At 37.0% G+C, this 23401-nt stretch overlaps 4 protein-coding genes across 7 annotated transcripts; 3 read left to right on the top strand and 1 right to left on the bottom strand.

Annotated features, from left to right (window-relative positions):
- Positions 1-386: 386 nt before the first annotated feature.
- LOC108984606 (stearoyl-[acyl-carrier-protein] 9-desaturase, chloroplastic) lies at positions 387-5835 on the top strand. Of its 3 annotated transcripts, none has more exons than XM_018956614.2 (3): positions 387-679; positions 3978-4482; positions 5065-5835. In XM_018956614.2, exons 1-3 carry the CDS (start codon positions 555-557, stop codon positions 5623-5625), a joined length of 1191 nt encoding a protein of 396 aa, XP_018812159.1. In that variant the 5' UTR covers positions 387-554; the 3' UTR covers positions 5626-5835. The 3 variants fall into 3 exon arrangements, with proteins under 3 accessions (XP_018812159.1, XP_018812161.1, XP_018812162.1); XM_018956616.1 differs by having other exon boundaries at positions 592-679; positions 3941-4482; positions 5065-5625; XM_018956617.2 differs by lacking the exon at positions 387-679 and adding an exon at positions 3172-3192 and having other exon boundaries at positions 5065-5625.
- A 7779-nt stretch (positions 5836-13614) lies between these two features.
- Positions 13615-14872, top strand: LOC108984605 (non-specific lipid-transfer protein-like protein At2g13820). The gene is made up of 4 exons (XM_018956612.2): positions 13615-14063; positions 14149-14175; positions 14269-14328; positions 14433-14872. The coding sequence occupies exons 1-4, from the start codon at positions 13727-13729 to the stop codon at positions 14654-14656; spliced, it is 648 nt and encodes a 215-aa protein (XP_018812157.1). The 5' UTR covers positions 13615-13726; the 3' UTR covers positions 14657-14872.
- Positions 14873-15279: 407 nt separating this feature from the next.
- On the top strand, positions 15280-18040 carry LOC108984608 (protein YLS3). Its single transcript, XM_018956621.2, has 3 exons — positions 15280-15717; positions 15903-15968; positions 17268-18040. Exons 1-3 carry the CDS (start codon positions 15321-15323, stop codon positions 17483-17485), a joined length of 681 nt encoding a protein of 226 aa, XP_018812166.2. The 5' UTR covers positions 15280-15320; the 3' UTR covers positions 17486-18040.
- On the bottom strand, positions 17857-22849 carry LOC108984607 (probable RNA helicase SDE3). Of its 2 annotated transcripts, XM_018956619.2 has the most exons (6): positions 22583-22849; positions 22221-22388; positions 21265-22040; positions 20990-21163; positions 18914-20368; positions 17857-18296 (listed from the first exon to the last, which is right to left on the bottom strand). In XM_018956619.2, exons 3-6 carry the CDS (start codon positions 22036-22038, stop codon positions 18060-18062), a joined length of 2640 nt encoding a protein of 879 aa, XP_018812164.1. In that variant the 5' UTR covers positions 22039-22040; positions 22221-22388; positions 22583-22849; the 3' UTR covers positions 17857-18059. The 2 variants fall into 2 exon arrangements, with proteins under 2 accessions (XP_018812164.1, XP_018812163.1); XM_018956618.2 differs by lacking the exon at positions 22221-22388.
- Between the last annotated feature and the right edge of the window lie 552 nt (positions 22850-23401).

Here is a 23401-nt window from a genome sequence, read left to right as displayed (position 1 = left end):
ACTCAGGACCAATTGATTATAGATTCAAAGTACAGTATCTAGAAATAAATTCAAAAGGGTGATATTGTAGTTTTATGTAAAAACAATGGCATTCTGCTAGCATTTTATACACATCCCATGCATTTAGCCACTAGTAGTGGCTCTCCTTTCCTTCTCCGTTTGATTGTTAAACTGATCTCATTTCAGTTTAATTTAATTTTAAGTTAAATTTAATATTTAAATATTTAAATTTTAAATTATTAAATTTATTTTAATTCAAAATTTTTTTATATATAAAATTCATAATTTTTTTATATATTTTTTATAAATATATTTAAACTTAACTTAACATCTAAATTCATTTAAACTTATCTCAAATAAATCTCACTCTATCATTTTAATTTATTATTATTAATGAATAACTCAACTCAATTCGTAAACTCAAAATCGAAACGCAACTATGGACGGCTTCCCTGCCCTTCCTTCCTTATAAATTGTCGCATCTCTCTCCCTCTCTGTGTCTGTTCTGTGGAGAAGGAAAACGGAAAGGAAGAAGCTAAGAGAAACCTATTACGATGGCTCTCAAACTCTGTTTTTCCCCTTCTCAACCTCCAAAGCTGCCTTCTTTTGCTCTCCCACAGAAGTCCAGCCTCAGATCTCCCAAGTTCTTCATGGCCTCAACCCTTCGCCCTGGCTCCAAGTGAGTGATTTTTCCTTCAGTTGGGTTTTTCTAAAGATTCTCACGCATTCATATCTGTGGAATAATCAATGGATCTTCGTATAGTTTCTTGTTGTATGCGTATCTTCTGATCTTATTATTTGTTTTTACGGATCAAAAAATTATTTGCTTTGAATGTGAGATGATGCCTCTTCTGCCTTATATCTAATTTTTAATTACCCTACAAGGGCATTTGTTTCTCAAGTGATTATTGGTGATCTTCGAGATATTTCTATGTTTTTTAATATTTCCCTTCTTTCTAGCTTTTGTTGATTCCATTTTGGTCCTTCATTTATTTATTTTTATAGGTTTTCATTCATTCTCGGGTCCTTTATTTATTTATTTATTCTAGATTGAACTCATTGATACAAGAGATCATTGAGATAGTTTTAGTTGGTACAGTTGTTGAGCTTTCAAGCTTCTATTTTTAAGACTGTATTGATGGCTCTAATTCCATTTCACCAATCAATATGAAATGTATGAAATCTTCCTGTTCTTGTATGTGTGCTGTATGTAGTAGTTTCTCAATTGTTTTGCTATAACATGTGGAGATCGTGGTTTTGTTGTTTCTGCTCATTCTTCTTATACGGTTGATGATTCTATATTTGGTTGTGAATGATCTTGCTCGTTCTTCTTGATGTGTGCTTGGTGTGGTCTCCAAAATCCAGGAAAGTAAGAGAAAACTATAAATGATGCAGAAAATGTATTCTATCATGCAATTTTAAAGCTGTTTTTTAGAAGTCGCTCTGATGTTTTATTTCTCTACAAGACTCAAATGTTTGTTTTATCTGCAATTTTTCTGAATTCTTATCTAAGAAACAATGATACTGGGCCACTGGCAAAGAAACCTTATCAAATATTTTCCTGTATGCTTTCATTTTTTAAAGCAATTTCCTTCAAAAATTTTCAAGACTCGATCTAATTGTATCATGGACCTTGATTTTCATTTCGTGATGTTTCGTGGTTTGCATATACTCTTGCATTACCTAGTTTTCTATGTGGTTTGTGATTTTGATGCCTAGTTTGTTATATGTTTGTCTTTTTCACTTAGTTGGATGGAGGTGGTTAGGATATTTATTATATTAATTAATTTTATCATTTCGTAGAAGGTCTATTTTGTTTTGCATTAATTTCTTCTTTATTGTATTGAGAATTTTGGTTAGAGTTTTTGTCGTCTTTAGTTTTTTTCCTCTTTTTGGTTTGTTTCTGTTGGCAGTGTGTGTTAATGAATGCGTAGGTTTCTGATGTCTCATTCATCTTTGGTGGAAAACTTGTTGGAAACTTATGCTTTGAGAAAACAATTTACATGCCTAAATTTTTAGTTTTCCCCTGATGAGTTGATTCATTTTTAAGGACTATATCATTTAGAATTTGGGTTGTTTTTAAGTTTAGATTTATTTGTTTAATTTAATGGATGCATGATTGCCCAGCTGTTGTTTTCTCATGCTTTTGGCTGTGAGCGGTTTTGTCTTCAGCTGGAAGCTTACTTGATGCATGTCTACAGTTGTCCATGGTTGGACTTGTGGGCCCCCCCCCCCCCCAAAAAAAAAAAAAAACACTAGACAGCGTGTTACTGTAGGCTTGTTTTGTACTAGCCCATTCTCTACCCTTATGTTTGTTTCTCTTTAGGACTTTGGAAAAGAACCCTGCTGAGATGCTTATTTATAATCATCTGAATTTCGTATGTGTATTTTTTTGGTTTTATCTGTGTAATATTAATTTTCTCTGGATTTGAATATTCAAGCTGGTGAGGGTATATATTGTGCACAGGTTCCTCATTTCTTCCTCTTCTCCCCTTCTTTTTACCATATCATTATAAGAGGAAAATCATTGACTTCCATCATAGCTTGCAGCTGTAGCTCATATTGTTTAACTTTTTGGCCATTGGTTTATCTTTGTGCATGTCATGTTTCAATTTCATAATGGTGATACTTGTGCGTAAGTCAATATACTCACTGGCATAATACCATTATTGAGGCTTAAAATGTTTCCTACCAGATCACTTCTTAATTTTTTGATGGTTTAACATGATGTGATACATTTTCAATAATTTTTCTTTTAATTTGTCTTAGTCTCTCGCCCGGCAGGGTACTAAGCTGTCTAGTAGACATCTAGGATGTAATTCCGTATTAGGAGTTCCCCTGGATTACCCGATACGCGGTTATGACAGGAGGGTCCTGTATTTGGGGTTTACTCCTTAGGGGTCCGCAGGGCCCTACCATGGTAAGGTTCCATGTCATCAAAAGAATGTGTTTTAGCATCTCAATCTATGGAGGCATGCTGGTGACACTTCTTCTTACATTAGAATATGGAGTTTTTCTTTGGGACATTTTTCTCTCTCCATTTTTGGTTCCTTTTATCCTTTTTATTTTATGATTTAAATTCAGTACTTCTATTATCATTTTTCTTGGTTTTAATGGTAATTTGGCGTTTTGTCATCTGCAGTCCTTTGTGGAATTAGCTTAATCATCTATATTGTTCCCATGGATATAACAGTATGTTCTCCTGTTCTGCTGAAAATCATTTTACCTTGTCATTTCATGTTTCTCTGTCCTTGTTCCTTTGGGTTTTGAATAGTCGGAAAGCAGTTCCCGGAAGCACGGTACCAATCAAAAAAATAAATATTTTTCAGTTCATCATAAACCACATATTTAGGAGCAATCCTTGATGGATGTTATGCGATGAATCCTTCAAAAAGAAGTTCTGTTAGGGGTCTAACTAATTTCTTGTTTGAAGAATTGCATCAAACGGCTTAGTCTGGGAATCAGAACCTTCCCTATCCTTTATTGGCAGCCTGTTAGAAAAAAAAAGTATGCAATCAAACAATTTATTTTACCCATTACTTCTCCAAAGCTTTTGTCAAACTCAATGTATTTTCTTGTAGATCATCTGATAGCTCAACTTCCTTAGTTCCTGTAATGCTGTCATATGGAGGAGAAAAGTGTGGGGAGGTAGTGATGTAACCAATCCACTTTTTGTCTTTCTCAGTATACTAAATAAGCTTTTAAACATATCTGCTTTACTTGAATGTACATATCAAATGTGGTTGAACTAATGACTAGGGTCCTGGGCATATACTGTAACTATGTCTCCATGCCTCAGTTCACGTAATGAATGTGATGTGGCATGAATGAGCTTCAGATGATGACATTGCATAGGTGTTGTCTTCTGTTGGGTCATTGTAAACTGGTGTGCCATTTTTGTGACAAGCACATACTGAACTGTTTCCATTTTGGTTGGTAGGACAATCTAATATCAAATTCTTCCATCTAATGCACAGGGAGGTTGACAATCCAAAGAAGCCTTTTACACCACCTCGGGAGGTTCATGTTCAAGTCACCCACTCGATGCCACCGCAAAAAATTGAGATCTTTAAATCCATGGAAGATTGGGCTGAACAGAATATTTTGGTTCACCTGAAGCCAGTTGAGAAGTGTTGGCAACCACAGGATTTCCTGCCAGACCCTGCCTCTGATGGTTTTCACGATCAAGTCAAGGAATTAAGGGAGAGGGTAAAGGAGATTCCAGATGATTACCTTGTTGTTTTGGTTGGGGATATGATTACAGAAGAAGCCCTTCCAACTTATCAAACAATGATTAATACCTTGGATGGAGTTCGGGATGAAACAGGTGCAAGCCCTACTTCTTGGGCAATTTGGACAAGGGCATGGACAGCTGAAGAAAACAGGCACGGGGACCTACTCAATAAGTATCTCTACCTTACCGGACGAGTAGACATGAGGCAAATTGAGAAGACAATTCAGTATTTGATTGGGTCAGGAATGGTAAGGTCCTTGCCACATATATTGAGAGAGTCTTCTCTCAAATCTTTGCAATTGCAGACATACAGACCACCACTCATAGTTCCACATGTAGACTTGTAGAATACATTTAGTTGTTAGATCCTTTGCATTACATATGATTGGTGGATCCTTTGCTATTCATGCTAGGATTTGGTGTTTGGTGTGTGTTGGAAGCCAAAATATGAAACTTCCACGGATCAACGCTTGTTTTTATGCATAAATGTATGTAAAGCTTTCACACACAATCACAAGCATGCTCACTCCATGTCTGTTTTTACCTTTTCTGGTTTATTGTTCCATCTTTTGAAGCTTGATGAGTACTTTGAATTGTATTTAATTCACACAATTTTCCTGTAATTTACCTCTTAAAATCTTGTTTTAAAAGCAAAATATGAGTTCTTCCTTGAGGACAAGGCATCATCTCCAAACTAGTCTCTTTTTAAAGTGGAGGTCATCCAAAAAATAAGTAGCTGATCTAGTTGTTTTAATAAATTTCTTTTTGTTAAATCTATCACCATCCCTGGTTGGTCCTTGACTTTGATTTTCTTTATATCTTCCTCGTAGGATCCTCGAACAGAAAATAGTCCCTACCTTGGATTCATCTATACTGCTTTCCAAGAAAGGGCAACCTTTATCTCCCATGGGAACACTGCCAGACTTGCCAAGGAGCATGGGGACATGAATTTGGCACAAATATGTGGCACAATTGCATCAGACGAGAAACGCCATGAAACTGCCTACACCAAGATAGTTGAGAAGCTATTGGAGATTGATCCTGATGGAACTGTCTTGGCATTTGCTGACATGATGAGGAAGAAAATCTCCATGCCAGCCCACCTGATGTATGATGGCCGTGATGATAATCTTTTTGAGCACTTTTCAGCTGTTGCACAGCGGCTAGGGGTTTACACTGCCAAGGACTATGCCGATATATTGGAGTTTTTGGTCGGCAGATGGAAAGTGGAGAAGCTAACCGGCCTTTCAGCCGAGGGGCAAAAAGCACAGGATTATGTTTGTGGGTTACCTCCAAGAATTAGAAAGCTAGAGGAGAGAGCTCAAGGGAGGGCCAAGCAAGCTCCCACCATTCCGTTCAGTTGGATTTTTGATAGAAATGTGAAGCTCTAAGTGCAGCAGTATGGTACGAAAAGGTCTACTCTCCTGCAAGTCCCTTCTCAATAAAATCATAGAATGGAGTCGCAAGTTTTCGAGCTGCGTTTTGTTTCTGATTCCATTATAATGTTCCATTAGTATGCAGATAATTTGTTGGGAGGTGACTTGGTTGTAGATACAGTTTTTTTCTGTCGAAATCGTCACAAATCGCTACACAATTTTTCAGCGCTCAAAATCATCACAAATATCTATAATAATCGATGCATTTGATCATTTTTGGCGATTTATAAATCGCTGTAGGTTCGATGAAATCTTAAAGTCATTTTTGATCAATTTTAGCGTTTAAAAAAAATCATCACAAAAAATTATTATTTCTGATGATTTTAATCTATCACAAATATCTCAAAAATTGATAGAAATGACATTTTTGTTTATCATTAAAATTGATAAGAAAAGTCAATTATGGCGAAATAATTCATCGCAAAAGGTTGAAAAAAGGTTGCAAATAGTTCAAAATTTTTCCAGCAATTTTGAATTATTGTCGCAATTACTATTTTTCAGTGTGATGTTTCGCCACAAAAGTATTTTCCCGGTGATATTGTATCGTCGAAAAAAAGTTTATGCCACGAAAAAAATTATTTCTGACGAATAAAATTCGCCAATCCCCAATCCGCTAGAAAAGGTGTTTTAGAAAAAAAAAATTGCACAAAACAAAATACAGAAAAAATATAATACACATTCAAATTATATGTTCTTGCTCAAAAAAACAATTACACAAGTGGGAAGCACAAAACCAGACTTTCAAATAATCTAAAAACCTAAAAGAATATGTTAAAGTAGCAAAAGAAACAAAAGAAATGAATGAACTAACCCTCTTGAGTTTAAGAACTTGCTCCCTTTTGGTAGGTTTTATTCCTAATCTTGTGCATGAAACTATGACAAAGTCTGTTTCTTGCCCAGTTTGCAAGACATCAGTTATCATATTAAAAAAATTGAAAATATATCTATAAGTCATTCTCCCAATATGAAGCTAGCCCAAAAAGCTCCCATTGCAACTAATTCTCTTGAGAGATTTCACAAATATGGCTAAACACATCCTCAACTCATGACAAATGGTATAAGAGCTAACTTAATAACTCCATGTGGCTTAGGGTGCACACAATGCATATTCATTTAAAGATGTGTTAAGAAAAAATAATTATGACAAAAGCAGAGGGTAATCATTTTTAATTTATGAAAAATGGATTTTATAAAATATTTTATCATATAACATATCACTTAACCTTGGATTCTTATATAATGCTATCCTAGTAAAAATTACATGCAGAACATATTGAAAATGAAGAAGTTAGGAGAAGTAATAGATATAAGATCCAAGAAAATCACTAGTTGTGTTCATGCAAGATAATGATTCAAACTTTCAACCACCAAAATGAAGCAAATCCCATCCCTATACATATTCATCAAGTGCAATAAATTGCATGACAAAACCATCATTGGAAAACTGCACTAGCAACCAGGGAATCAAAATTAAGAAGTATAAATATCGATTGAGAAGGCAAAGGAAAAAACAATAATATACCCCCATAAACACACAAAGCATGATGGAAATAACTCTTGTGACCTGAATGACAAAAATCAATTGACACTTTGGTTTATGAGTTAAAGAGTTGGGTTATTTGATGTAGGGGCAACACAGTCCCACTCTCCACCGCACTTATGCATGGCCCATCGCCCAAACACTAAAGAAACACTAAATTCTCTACTAGATAATTAGTAGTACCACACAAGCTCACAAAATGTGATGCCCCGGTCCCGCAAGGGTCGGAGAGTTACTTCGTAACACTTAAACTCACATTTCAACAATATAAAAAAAAAGACTCCAAATTCTCAATATTATATAGAAAATTGGATTCAAACCACTATACTTAAATCATCTCACCCAAAGCCTCAAAATCTTAATCCTCAGCTGAAACATCAAAATATCTGAAAAATATTGTAGAGATAAGAGGTGAGTTATCAACAACACAGTAAGCAGAGAGTATATACTAGTATGTAAACATGAGCATTTATAAAGTTCGGTATGCAGAACAAGACATTTACTTTCATAATGCAGAAACAACATATTTTCTTTCAGAATGTATAAACAAAACTTGTTACAAAACATTAGAGTGAAATTTTCAGAAAAACAAACTTGTTCCCAAAAAGAAAGTCCTTTGGCATATCCAAACTGAAACATTATATTCATATCATCTCATAGTATCACATCGGGACAAATAACATGTTTAACCCCCGTGATAGGGTTATAAACCACCATTATACCCGTGACTGGGACGTATTCCATGTTTCACCCCCGTGGTAGGGTTATAAACCACCATTATACCCGTAGCTGGGCCTTAACAGAAAACAGAACAGATATCATCGGAATCAGATCACAATCATATACAGAATCAGAACTTCATGCCAGGGTTTTCAGATGACACATTATATCAAAACAAAATACTGAATAGTTTTAGATCACTTCATATGTTTGAAATAAACAGAATCAAAATATTTTTATTTATTCATAACAAAACTTTTAGATTTTCATATTCGTTTTTTTGCATAGTTCAGAAACAAAATGCACAAATTAGCTTATGTCTACACCAGTCATGACAGAAAATACTTTCTGTTATATTGAATTTATGCATATGCAGAATAAACATCTAAGGTTGTTTTCAGATCATTTCTTTTCAAAAACAAACATGCTTATTTTCAAAGCCAACCTCATTTCATTTTATTTTAATGCAAAGTCTAGCATAGGAACCCCGCTTACCTGAACTTCTTAACTTTTCAGAATTTTCCTCAAAATGCCAAATCAACTAAAAGTCGTCACCTATAAAATAATCACATAATTTTCATAAATTTCTAATCGAACACGTATTTCAATATTTAAGCCTAAGATGCTAAAATAACCTATTTTAATTCTTCAAAAACCTAAATTCACGTAATCCTAAAATATCGTCACATCTCTAAATTTCCTCGATCTCAGTTAATACAATCAATTATACTTTAACATAATATTAATAAGATCCAACAAAAAGAATATCATTTACCGAAAACCTTTATTAAAGTAGTCCAATATAGAAATTGGTACATTTGGAATATAATCCAATTAAACACAGTTTAATCTAAATAAAATACCATCTACACAAAATATAAATTTTTGAGGCTTAAAACAAAGTCCATAAAAATATAACTCTGCCATGAATTTATACTAAGGATAAAATGTAATTAGAACTCTTGGTAGTTTTATAATTGGAAAGGCAAAATTAGGCAAAATTGTAAAAACACTTGAAGGAGTATGAGCTGTGTTACGTATAAATTATAAACCATAAATAAAGTCTTGATGGCATTTTCATAATTACAAGGAGATATGGGTTATTTGTAAAACAAGCTAATATTACGTGAAATACGTATGCGAGCCTCACTGGGGGGAAAAGGGGTTGTGGTGCAGCTGAGGTGTGGTGGAAGGTGGTGATCGCGACGGAGCACTGAGAGAGAGAGAGAGAGAGAGCACCAGGGGGGTGAGACCAATAGATGAGAGAAAGAGACTGAGCACGACAAGAGAAATCGAGAAAGCGAGAGAGAACGGAAGCTCACTGCGCAGGAAGGAGTTGTGCAAAGTGCTGGGAGGTGGACAGTGGCTACGTCGACTGTTGGGTGGCTGAGTGCAGAGAGATAGAGTGATGAGAGAGCCAAGGTGATGATCAATTGAAAATGGCCATCTCGATTCTACTCTATTTTCGGACTGCAAAAACAGAGACGTTGATTAGCTTCGGTTTCGTGTGGATGTCGCACTTGTTTTATGGTGCAGATCAGTGGCTATGGTAGCGTTATGGAGGAGCATGCAGCGGCCTGACCTCTTTGGAAAACTATAGTTTCCGTACGTTTTGGGCTAGGCTCGATCGTGGCAGTGGCTAGTGGTAAAGCACAGCTGGGCTGTGTCGAAAGGTGGCAAGCATAAAAGAAATCTGCTATGTTTTCGGGGACTAAAACATAGGTATCTTCGATGTTTGTTTGACTGTGGAGGAGGCAGGGTGGCTGGGTAGTGGGAGTTATACCACGGTGGCTGAGAAGGGGTGCAACGGCGAAGTGGAGCTGCGATCTGTGGAGATGTTGTGCCTGCACGGGTTGCGTCGATTCTGTATGGGGAGGCGGCTTGAGTTTTAGATGGTGTAGCGGCACTCTAGTCTAGGTTAGAGATCACTTCCGTCTTCTACGTACGAGTTCTATCTATATACAAGGACGGTTGGCGTGAAAATAGAAATGAGACATGCGTGAACTGAAGTTAACGTGTGAAAACGTGGGTGGTTGGAAACACAAAACAAAAAAGAAAATATATAAATATATATACTAATAATCCAACCATACAAATTTTGGATCCGGGTGTTACACAAAACCATATATACTCTATTTTTCCAAGCAATATTGCGACAATGCAATGTCATCATCTTAAAAAAAAAATTTGCTTATAGAAAAAAATCATTTAAAAATGCAACGTAAGTCATTACATTAAAATTCATACCATCCACATTAGAAACAAATGGGTGCTACTCCAATAGACATGAAGACATTAGAAACACCTAAGTAGAAAATAAAAAGAAAAATATTTTGACATTGTATAATCACTATGTGCATTTCTCTTCCAGTGAATTAGCAAACTATGATCACATTATAATCTCGGAAATTATGATAGCATGCATGTTGCGTAATCTTTCACTATTTGCTATCTTTTATTTATGTACTGATCATTTAAAGATGATATATAAATATCATTTTTCCTTACATTAAATACAAATCATGATTGTCTACTTGTAACATGTTGACATTAGTTACTAAAAGTAAACTGAGATACCAATTTTCTCAAAACATATATCCCAATTTTCCATGGGCAAAAACAAGCCCAGAGCATGTCTGCCTGCACAGGTGTGCATAGAAGATGATAATCCATAGACACTTGCAAATGTGACACACAACATTGACATCATATAACAGTTAAATAGATTCATACCCAGGGCATTGGTCGATGATTTAAAAAAGTAATTTAAAAATGTAATGTAAGTCATTAGATTAAAGTTCAGTATAGGATCATCGCTAATAAGGTTCAAATGAAATAAAAGTTGAAACTTGAAAGTTACCTCATCTGTGACTTCTAAAGACTTGCGATGGAGCTCGTTAGATGGATCCTACAAAAACAAAGACAAACACATTGATAAGTAAATATTCCTAAAACATTGACAGCCATATGCAGTACTACTTGAGAGCTCTCTCTCATATTATTAGATATGTTGGCATATATATATATATATTTATTTATTTATATATATGATGTTGATAATCCTAATCCTAGAACAAGGCTAGCAACCAAAATTATCTTTATTTTTTCCCTATAATTATATTAAATGTTGTAAATAAAGATTAAAAAAAGGAAGAAGACAAACAAAAGATTATGCACTAAAACAGAACCACATAACAGATGAAGTTTGTGGTGCATGCAGTCACAAAGGCTAGTACAATGCACAAAACACAAGCTGAACAAAGTTCTAATAAATATGTTGTTAGCAGAGAAAGGAATGACAACACACAACTTATGTTAATTCACGAAGTAAGCAAGATATCTTTTTCCAGAAAATATGGTAGGGATGCAACATGATCCAAGTGATTTTGCTTATAGGAAAAAATCATTTAAAAAATGTAATGCAAGTCATTAGATTAAAATTCATGAGAAAAAAGGGTATGGCTAACATCCCAATATGCTAGCCATACCATCAACATTAGAAACAAAGACTGTAATCCTTCCCCTTCATAGGAGTATCACTGTTTTGTGCCATTCTCGGTCCTTTTGTCCTCAGATGATGACAGTTAATGCAGATGTAAATTTCCTATATGTGATAAACTAATTAAGATGATCTCTAATCTGTGCTGGGCAGGGGGGATTGAGAGGGGAGATGACATGCTTAATTAAGGTACGTACATGAATCATGCTCCATGCTCACTTCTGTGGACTCTAATTTTATTTTGCTACAAATGCTGTAGAGGTACAATATGATCATTAAAAATCATGCTTACTCATGAAACAGATAAAAGATATATAAAAGGAAAAATGAAGGGGGTTAGGGGTAGAGCAAATCCAAAAAGTAATAAAGAAAACAATAATACTTGATCAACTTCTCTGCTTTTCCTAAGGTTTATAAGCAACTCATAAGCCCTAATTTCTTTGCATTTCCTAAACTTTATAAGCAACTCATAAGCCCTAATTTCTTTGCATTTCCTAAGCTTCTCAGCGAAAAAACACAGAAGAAATGCAACACCAATCATTAGACTAGTAATTATTTAATACCCAAAAAAACAGTTCAATTAAAAAAAGAAAAAATCAGAGGAGCAGCCACTGTAGTCTGTAGTGGGGGCAGCCGCTGCACACCCTACGTGGCATAAGTAAAATAACGAAAAACACCCTACAACATTCATCTCCCAAATTTGAAATTACTATAGACTGAGAGAGAGAGAGCTGATGAGAGAGAGAGAGCGGATATGAGAGAGAGAGAGAGAGAGAGATTGAGATGTGAGAGAGAGACGATGAGAGAGAGACTGAGATGATGAGAGAGAGAGCGGAGATGAGAGAGAGTGCGAGATGAGAGAGAGTGCGGAGATGAAAGAGAGAATCGAGATGAGAGAGAGAGCGGATATGAGAGAGAGAAAGAGCGAAGATGAGAGAGAGAGATCGAGATGAGAGAGAGAGCGGATATGAGAGAGAGAGAGCGAAGATGAGAGAGAGAGAGCGGAGATGAGAGAGAGAGAGAGATGAGAGAGAGTCGTTGATGAGAGAGAGATGATGAGAGAGACGCTGGAGAGATGATTAGAGAGAGAGGAAAAGAGAGAGAGGGGTAGTCGTCTGTGCGTTTTGCAACAAAAAAAAAAAATCGGCGACGGTGGAGGTGGACAGTGACGGTGGGTCGACGACGGTGTGCAGTGGCTGCTGCATGGAGGCATGAAGAGTGGGGATCGGGAGAGAAGAGGGACTGGGGAGAGACGGGAGGTAGGGGGGAGGAGACCGCTAGAGGAAATTAAAGGGAAAAGGCCTGATTTCTTGTAGTGGTCATTAGATATGCAGATAGGGACAGGGTAGTCTTGATGTTGTGTTCTTTAAAGGTATCTCGTACGTGTCTCTGTTCCTCCATAGTTTGTCTCGAGTGTAAGAAACGTTCTTTATGGCAATTGTAATGCTGATGGTAATCTCGTTTGCTCCAAATTGATGACATTTTTTGCCCCGCCCCCCAACTTTTACATATTCTCGAGTTAATTCTTCAGCTTATCTGGTGAAGAATAATCTTCATTTAGTCAGCAGGTCAGATTAGAAGTTGGTAGCGACTCTGGTTCTGTCAATCTTTCAGTAGAAATTAAAACCTGGAATTGTTGAATGTTTGAGAGTTGTGGGGATATCAATATTTTATTTTCCACCCATTTCTGGAAGAAAAATTATATTTACAAGTCTGATATGGAGGGCACTGTATAATTTAATTGAGACTGACTTGCAAATATTCTTGAAAAGTTTAATTGGGGAGACGCTAATAATAACGGTATTCATCATAAGCTAACCTAGACCAATGGATTTTTCTTTTCCGGGGCAGAAAGTTCAACTAAAACTGAGATGTGCATGGGTCCTATTGGCTGAATTGTAAAAGAAAATTCTAACTTCCGGAATTGTTTAATGATAGACAGCACAAAAAATGGGTCGGAAATGCACGTCAAGAGAGGCTACACCACACAGATGGAACAAAAAGACGCCAATTCCACCTACTTCAAGCAAGCTGCTACTTATTTCACAGAGATTAGTTAAAGTAGTTGAACTCCAAGACCAACTTCAAGTTCACCTAATTTCCCTCCACTTCTGTTACCTGGCCTGACCAGTAGTGAAGAACTCCTCAAATCTATCTATAAACTCCCTAACCCTTCTCTCCCCAAAACATCATAGTCCCGAAGTCTTTTAAGTTTTCTGTACTTTCTTTTCTCAACACATTAGTACTTTGGTTTCCCCGACTCCTATACTAAATCTCAAAGTTAAAAGAAACTTCAGATGGAGTTGTTTTATCCCTGTTCACGCATTGTTCCTATACTGGCCATGGTTGTGGTCTTGATTATTCCTGTTTATGGCCAGATTGGTACCCCATGCAACACCTCAATGATTTCAAGCTTCACCCCTTGCCTGAGATTTGTAACAAATAGCACTGCGAATGGTACCTCACCAAGTGCAAACTGCTGCAATTCGCTCAAGTCCCTCACAAGTGGCGGCAAGGACTGTTTGTGCCTCATTGTAACCGGAAATGTTCCTTTCCCAGTACCTATCAATCGGTCCTTGGCCATCTCTCTTCCTCGTGCTTGTAATATGCCTGGAGTTCCCCTCCAATGCAAAGGTAAAAACTTTATGAAGAACACATCATAGGAATTTAATTAGCTGTATGTTGAGATTCTAATGCAAGCTTTTCTTAACATTTGCAGCCTCTGGCGCACCTATTCCTGCTCCAGGTACCTTTCATTTACTTGGAAATATCCCTGTTTTTACTGATTTTTAATGAAATTTTGGGACGTCACACTTTCATGTTTCAAATTCATTTGCAGGTCCTGTCTCGCTTGAGCCAACACCTTCCCCTGGACTCTCTCCAACTCCTAGTCCAAAAGGTATTATTACTACTATGAAAAGGCATATTTGTAATGGTTTCCATTTTTGGTGCTAGTGATACTTGATGTTAATGCCAAATCATTTTGCTTTCTTGAGCGTGCAGCTTCTTCAGTCCCGGAACCCACAACACCTGCTCAGGCACCACAATCTGACACGACCCCAGTCTTAACTCCGCCATCTCCAACGGTGGATTCTGAAGCTCCGACTGCAACCACTGGAAGCCGCCCGGTTCTGACCCCATCGGCTGCCATGCCCTCTCACAGTCTCTCACCATCCTTTATGCTACTTGTGTTAGGAGTTAATTCTGTTTTGAACTATTATTGGTAGCTTGCAGTATGTTTGCGCTTTGACATTGTTTGATGAGTTTCTTTTAATGCGAGGGTGTGCACTATTATTTGGGCTCGTTGGGATTGATAATTGAGAGCAATATTGGGTGATTGTTTATTTATGTGAGAATGTATTCTTTGTAATACACATGCATGTGTTAGTGGAAATAAAGTCCACCGACCAAGTTTATAAGCTTCAGTTTATTTTTAGTTCAAATCGAACATGCTATGACTTTTAATTTTCATATAATAAAGAAAAATTTTACTCATCATCTTCACACGATACATTATATATAATTTTTTTATTTTATTAAAATAAATAAAAATAAATATGATGTATGGTACGTGGGGATGACGAATAGCAAATTCATATAATAAATATGTTCAATTTCAACTAAAATTGGACCAAACCTGTTCCCCAAAAAGCGATGGAAGGGAAAGGAAAAGAGCAAGGGGCAGTTTTGGAAATGGAGCTAGAACTAGAAGGCCTTTGTGTGAAACTGTCATTGAACAATACGGAAAATTGACGTAAATAACTCGGAAACCAAAGGACCTTCTCGGAATTCTGGCCACTTTTTTAACAGCAGCTCTCCCGCCACCCACCTACCCGTTCTGATTACCAGATCCCAAATACCGAACCTCTCTCTCTCTCTCTCTCTCACCAAATGACTCTCAGACTTTTCCCAAAGATATCAAAATTCCCCACATCCGTGATCGCCGCCTTCGCAATGCCGCTTATCACCCTCGTCATTGCTGCCGCTGCTGCCGGCCCACCACCTTCGAGCTGCACCCAGGAGCTAGTTCTTTTCTCCCCATGCTTGCCCTACATCTCGTCTCCGCCAAACAACCTCTCCGGCACGCCCTCCGAAAACTGTTGCAACGCCTTCTCATCGTCTTTAAACTCTAGCAACAATGGAATTTGCCTCTGCTACCTTGTCCGGGAGTCATCCATTCTGGGGTTTCCGGTCAATGGCACCAGGGTGCTCTCTCTACCTTTGGTCTGTCCGCTACCGAAAGAGGACAGTTCTAACAGGACTGGATCTTTGGAGTCACTTTGCTCAGGTTCGAAAACCCAAACCCAGCCCTAATTGGTTTCTTGAATCTTGAGATTTCCTTGACTCAAACTTTACTTTCCATGGAAGTTTTTGCGTATATCTGGGATAGATTTGCGAGGATGTTCGTGTCTCTTTAATTACAGGGAAAATAACATCAAAGATAATATCTTTCTTTACATAATAATGGAACAGGGTCACCGGCATTGCCTCCTCTCCGGAGCCCAACAAGTTCAGGGCATACAAATCCTTCCGGTTCAGGTATAAAGGCTTAGCGCACTCACCTAATAAAAAACTCTTGCAATTTTCTATTTCGCTCAAGTCACAGTTAGATTTGAATGACACATTTGCCACGCAACGTTTCATGTGGCTGCATTGATGGCTTTGAATGGTTTGATTCATCTGACCTTTTTGTCCTAGTCATGCAAGTGTAATCAGAAATTATATTTATAGCAATCATTAATGCTCAAATTGTTCTGGATAGCCTAAAATTGTTATAGCATTGGTATTAGTTTTATTAAATTTATTTTTAAAATTTAATGAAAATTACATATTTTTTATAAATTTAAAATTCTCCTAACCATAACTCTATATTGAATTAATTATTAGATTAGTTAAACAATAATATAATATTATTTTTTAAATAATAATATTTTTAATTTATTTTTTTCATATTTTATAATTATACTAATTATATATTAATTAATAATTTAATTTGATACTTAAATTATTATTTTCTAACTTAAATATATTGTGACTCAAAATTGAAAAATAATAATTTAAATAAATAAAATAATAATTATAGGGTATAAATAGTGAGTCTTCAAATTTGAAGATGAATTAAAATGCACTGTAGCTCAAAATTTTAAATTTTAGTATTTGGTGAATCTAATACAATGATTTTAAATATAAATTCATCAAATTTTGAAGATTGGACTCATTGATGAGTCCAATGCCAATACTCTTGGAGAATGGGGTGAAAGTGCATGTTTTCACGAGTTTTTTTTTTTAAATTGCATGGCATAGATGCGGCCATTTTAATTTAAACTGTGTTTGATAAGTAAAGTAGTCTGTCATTACTATTCACAAACTATTTACTACATTTTCACTATTATTCATAAATCATTTGAAATCACATCAACATCAAAAGATAGTCGATCTCGTTTGTTTTCGCAAATGAGATGAGATGTATTAAGATTAAAGTTAAAAAGTTGAATAAAATATTATTAAAATATTTTTTTTAATATATATATTTTTTTAAATTTGAAAAAGTTGAATTATTTATTTTATTTTGTTTGAAAATTTGAGAAAGTTGTAATAATTAAATGAGATGAGATGAATTGAGTGAAGTTATGAAAACAAACGAAAGGCATTAATCTTATCATCTAAAGTTAACATTAACATAACCTACTCAGATATGGCAAAACTGACTTGTCTTCAATCACAACCTTATAATGACCAAAGCAGACTGAGATTCCCATATAACATAGGAGCATTTTGTCATAAATGGAAAGACGGTCTGATCTTTGAACTCACAAGTTTCGAATTGCTCTATTGCAGATACTAATAATGTTACATCTCCACTGGAGCCTGGGAAGAATTCATCCGCAACACCAAGCTCACCACCCGAGTTTGCTAAGGCAACACCCCCAGCAAGGAACTCGGCTGTAGAACCGGATTCAAGTTCATCAGCCACAGAACCACTCTCCAGCAGCTACAGCTGGTTTCCATCTGGTGTACTAATTTCCCTTGTTCATACCTCTACTCATCTATACTAATCGTACATCTTATGTTTAGCTTTTCCCACATATTGGCATTAAAAAGATTGTAGGCAAAAGTTCGTGTTGTTGCCTATACCCAATACCCAGGTCATCAAGCTAGTTAGCATAAGTACTTCTTTCACTCCTTAAATGTACGTCAACAATTAATAGGGATATTCCAGCTCTATCTTTAGATATACTGGTGGAATTTTGGCCACAAAAAATTTGTCTTTCAGAATCCATACAAACAATAATATCTTAGAAGTCCACCTACTTTTGTTTTTGCACCACAATCTGAGCACGCGGTAGCATGCTGGGCTTTAAAACAAAGTGATGCTTCTCGTAGCAAAGAAAAAAATTTATCAACTTTCAAAGATGCAACTCTGAACTAAATGAAAGTCTTGATCTTACCAGGCATTTCTGCATGTTAACCATGGCTTCACGGCATACAAAAAGCAATATATGTCTTAGCCTAACATTGATGATTGTATGATATATGCAAGACCACTTCTACAAAGATATAAGATAGTCCCGGTGTGCAGCGGTAAAAAAGGCATGCCAGTTGCTTTCTCACCCTTGATGTTAAGCAGATTTACTTCCAACCATCAGACCATTCATCTTCGTCTTTAGCAGGTTTAGAATATTCTTCTTGCCAAGACTCTTGGCCCCATTCAGCTCCTTGAGGGGGGAGAGCATTTTCTTCATCACAATTCAAGCAATCCTTCTGTGCGGGGTCCTCATCAACAAACTCCTCCCTATCAGGAAGTGCACAACCCTGATAAGAGTTGTTGTCTGCACAACGCCATAATAACTTGTTCCAGTACAAGTCCTGCCAAGAAATGCAGACAACTGAGCATTAGCAATGTAAACAACCATCTCTTAGCTTTGTTGGTGTTGAAACTCAATTGATTTGGTTACTCCATAAAACAAATCCCAAAATACTAATGTAAGTAAGGCCCGGTTTGGATACACAAAATCATCTCATCTCATCATTACAACTTTTCCAAACTCCCACACAATATATAATAAACAATTCAACTTTTTCAAATCCCAAAATAAAAATAATATTAAAAAATAATATTATAACAATATTTTATTTACAACTTTCAACAAAACATCTCATCTCATCTAAACTGCGTAACCAAACGAGGCCTAAGTTTTACACATCAGATTTTGGTCTTAATCATATCCAAAGGTTTGTTCATGACTACTAACCATCCTCATTTTTACTTACAATGAAATCCCAGTTTTTTGTTGCTTTTATCAGAAAAGAGGCAAAAAAAAAAAAAAAAATCCATAACAGCTTGTGTGTAGAGTTTGAATCAGACAGAGATGCAATCTTTCAAAAGACATTGTCATTACCGGGTTTCATTTAGCATTGTATAGGCTGCCTTCTATTTGGCTCCATTAGTCTCAAATAAGAGCTTGGAAGAGAAAAAGAATTACCTTGCTGATGATGTGTGGATTCCCAATTATGACTAGCAAAGAAATAGCACGAGTAATAGCCACATTAAACCTTCTTGGATTGCTCAAAAACCCCAAACAATATGTCCTGTCAAATTCATTGTGTTTGATCGTCGACCGGACAGTGGATATAATAATGACTTGCCTCTCTTGTCCTTGAAATTGTTCAACACTTCCAACCTTGATATCAGTCATGTCCAAACTATCAAAGGCTTTCTTTAGTTTGAGCACTTGCTGCCTATAAGGTGTTATTACCCCAATGTGTTCCTCGCTCAAATTCCCACTTGCAGTCAGTCGCCTTATGACCTCTACTACCTTGCTTGCCTCGATCCGGTTAAACCATGATGGATTATTTCCTTCCCTCTCATCACAACCTTGGATGCCAAAGAAAAGAACAGGGAAATCTTTGTTAGGAAGGAGATTCCCCTCATCCACAAAGGAACTTACATCATCTTTACATGCAATTAATTCTCCCTTATAGAACAGCGTTGAAGGGAGATATAGAATTTCTGGGTGACATCGGTAGTTTCTAACCAATTTCGTCACATAATTTTCATCCCCATTGGAGTAAAAGTCAGATTCAAACAATCTTTCCAAGTAGGATTTCCCCAATCCAAAACTATCTGCTTCTTTTGAGTATATTACTGGACCTAATTGCAATGGGTCTCCAGCAAGAACAACAACTGCATTTCGCTTACAGAGTTTAGATATAGGAATCATGGTTTCTGGTTCTGAAGCTTGGCCAGCCTCATCTAAGAAAATATGAGAGAAGTGGCCTCGCTTGACACCTTCTGCATGTAGAAGAGAGGCACCCATGTAAGTTGATATGATGATCCTATATAGCAGGAGGGCACCAAGGGGAGGACACTTGAAGATATGCTCATCAAAGAAGCAGAAGCGGATAATATTAGGTGTGATATCCTCGTATGGACGGCTAGATGCATTGAGCCTGAATATTTCATTCTCCTGAAGGTGAGCAGCCTTTTCCCCAAGGATTTTCTCTAGAATGTGGTCTGCTGCACTATTTGAAGGTGCGCAAACAAGAATCCGAGCATCCTTCCGAGTTGTGTATACCTGAAGGATTGTTTCCACTAGTGTCATAGTCTTACCAGTACCTGGAGGCCCGTGAATCACATACGGTGGCATTCCTTTGCAGCCAAGGATCATCTCAATTGAACACATCTGTTCAGGATTAAGATTACAAGATATAGGCACCAATGGAGTGGTTTCAATCTGCCTCCCATTAAAGCACTCAGATGGAAATAGGAACTCCATCTCTAATTCTTCTGCAGCTTCAATGGCTTGATATAATCTTCTCATGTTGATTCGATTGTACGTAAACTGTACATTATAGAGATTCCCATCTCTATGGTGAGAGTGAAAATCTGAGTCAAACTTCAGATAAACTTCATCAGCCTCAACACGGTGGATATAACCCTGCGAGACACTGCATTAAGTATTGGAAAAAATAACACTAGTAGGTAACAAGAAATCCATATTAAACATCACGATGAGACATGTAAAACACAAGGCACTTAACAAATATGGATGGAAGCATGCCTTATTCGTACATAATATGAAACAATTGTCGAAAGAGAAGTATTCACACTGGACTGTCAACTGCCAAACACGTAACACACCCAAGGACGCAAGAAACCTCCAATTGTGTTCTATGGCCAAAAATAAAAACCACTCGATGGTTTAAAATATAAGATAACGACAGTTTCAACAAAACATAAAATAAAATTCTTTGAAGTCCAGAAAACCGATGAGACGGATACTGAGAGCACCCAACAAAGCCAAACTTCCATTATATCTTCTTATCTGCACAACATGCCTGAAGAGGATAATTTACTAATGTTTTTAGCCAGACCTCCAACAGCTTTTCTTCTTAATGATAAGTAGATAAGAACGCCTCAGTTAATTGCAATAACACCTCAACATTTTGGGAACTAGTATGACACATTTATTATAGGTAAAAGCAGGAACCATACAAACTGAAACTTATAACCATTATCATGACAAAAAATAAAGTATCACGAGCAAGTAGAGACAAACCTGATATGTAGGAGTTGTGTCATTTCCATATTCAGAGGAAAGCTTGACAAAAATATGATCCCCTTGGACAAGTGAAGGCCGTCTCTCTGCAAGGCCTGGGACCACTAGAGACAAAAATTGCTTTCCCCTCTTCCTCAGAGCGACATGTTCCATGCCATAACTCCTCATGTCTTCCTGAAGCCGGAATTCAGAAATTTTACCACAAATCAAAACAATAATCTACTTCAATCATTATCCATGTTCTTTCCTTCACAAATAGAGACTTAGTAACTTACCTCCAGTTGTATTTCTTCCATCATTATTAGGTTTTCGAAGAAAAAAGTGTAATTCTCTGGTGTAAGACCTTCGTTGACAGCATCGGGTATCTGTTTGCTTTGAAGCAATGCTCTAACGTCCTTTGGAATGCCATATTGAGGAAGTCTGTTTTTGAAATACCGTTCTATCTTCCTCTCAGGACGCACACCTGCAACAAATGCACTATCGACAACAACCTGTTTCTTTCTTCTACCTCTTGAATATGGCCTTGAAGAAGCCAAAGACTGTGAGATCTTATCGTCAACCAAGATAAAAACTACTCGTTCTATCCTTTCACTCTCCACGTCAAAATATACAACCGTAGTGTGCAAGCCAATTTTCTCTGGTTTGCAAGAGACCCATACAGTCAAAGTCTCTCCAGGCTGAAGCATCCTGTCTTCCAAGGAGAAAAAATCTACATAGCCTTTAGAGGTTTCATTTGCTGATGGAGGCTTCATCAGAGAAAGTTTAAAAGAGTTCTCGGGATTTGAGGCGAAAATTGTAACAGACCAAAGATTCACGGGATCACCAGTAGTATTCTTGATAGTAACTGAATCTGCTGCAGTTTCTGCTACAGGAACTGATTGAGGCTGCCCCCCTACGAAAGGGAATGGGGCAGAAATAACAATAGGACCCTCTTCAATTGAATTGTAACTACACACGGATTCATCATCCTTGTAATCAATAAACCCGATTTCTCCTTTGTCTCCAATAGTAGAGCATTCATCACCCCACTTATCACCAAAGGAATCCATCGCTAAGCAGACGGAAAAATGAACAAGCTGTGAGTTTCAATACTACTCACAATACCCCAAAAAGAATGAAATTTCAAATATTAAGTAGTTTAACGCCCAATCTCTGAGATTACATTGGCAACAAATGGGGAAAAAAAATCAAACTTGAGAAAAATCAACAGTAAGAAAAGATTTGGAGTAACCAGTGAATCCACAGTCAGAAGCAGCAGAACCCAAAGAGACGTATTGCTAGGCTGCTGAAAAGCATACCAATTATAGGAACAACCAAAAAGACAGTTTAGCAAACAGTCATCCACCAGATAGGCATTCCTTATCGTAAGTTCAACAAACCAAACATCAAATCCCAAAACCTAAGGAAGAATCAAAACCACACAATAACGTTGTCAACAACAAAAACACATACGGACACATTAACATATATAAAAAATCAGAAAGAAAAGAAAATGGTGCCACAAATACTTAGGCACATGGAGGGTTAGGTTATAAGTGAGAACCGAAAAAGATGGTGAGGAGGTTTCCGATGACAGTGATAGAGAGAACCCACCTTCGATCAAAGCTCAGTCCCAATAAGCTATCAAAGCCAAAACGAAAAGCGCTGAATGCAGATTAAGGGAGACGAAAAGAATGCTATTGCCCGAACTCAGAGGAGAAAAAGAGAGGGGAGAAGGAGAGCCAAGTTGATGACATTACAATCTTAGGGATTATGCTTTTTCTACCCCTGGGTGAAGAATCATATAAAGAGTATGTACTATGTACTATGCATGGTTTGGTCCACACGATGAACAACATATAGTAGTACTACTACATGAGTTATAAAGTGTGGTCTGCGATATTGGTGTTTGAATCTGTTGTGAACTTGCGTCTTAAGTTAGAAGCGTCGTTTTCTCCTTTGTTTTCTTCTTTTCCTTTATTTTATATTTAAAAAAGACTATAGAGGAATGAATATGAATGAAAAGTAATTTTATTTGACACTTTCTTCTTCCACTTATGTTCCTCTGTACAATCTCATAACAATTATCTTTATCACAAAATCATTATAAATCATCACAAAATCACCACACAACCTAGCAAGGGAGAGGTAGAGGCTTTGTTGGGCATGGAGGAATAGGGGAGGTGTCGTGGAGGGCTGTAGGCAATGAATCTAGGCCGTGCAACGACAAGAACTCGTGAGATAGAGAAAGGCTTCATGAGAGAGGGAGGCAGATCGGGGAGCTGCGTTGTGGGTGACCTCGTGGTGGCTGCTAGAGGCGGCATACGACAGCGTCGTGGTGGTCCTACGGCAGTGGATCTGGGATCCCGTGAAGAGAGAGAGCATGAGAGGAGCGGGTGATGGGCTGGAGGAAAGAAGGAAGGGGAGGGGTCG

The sequence above is a fragment of the Juglans regia genome, chromosome 7, assembly GCF_001411555.2.
Source record: "Juglans regia cultivar Chandler chromosome 7, Walnut 2.0, whole genome shotgun sequence".
NCBI classification, from domain to species: domain Eukaryota; kingdom Viridiplantae; phylum Streptophyta; class Magnoliopsida; order Fagales; family Juglandaceae; genus Juglans; species Juglans regia.
This window is presented reverse-complemented; position numbering and strand designations above follow the sequence as displayed.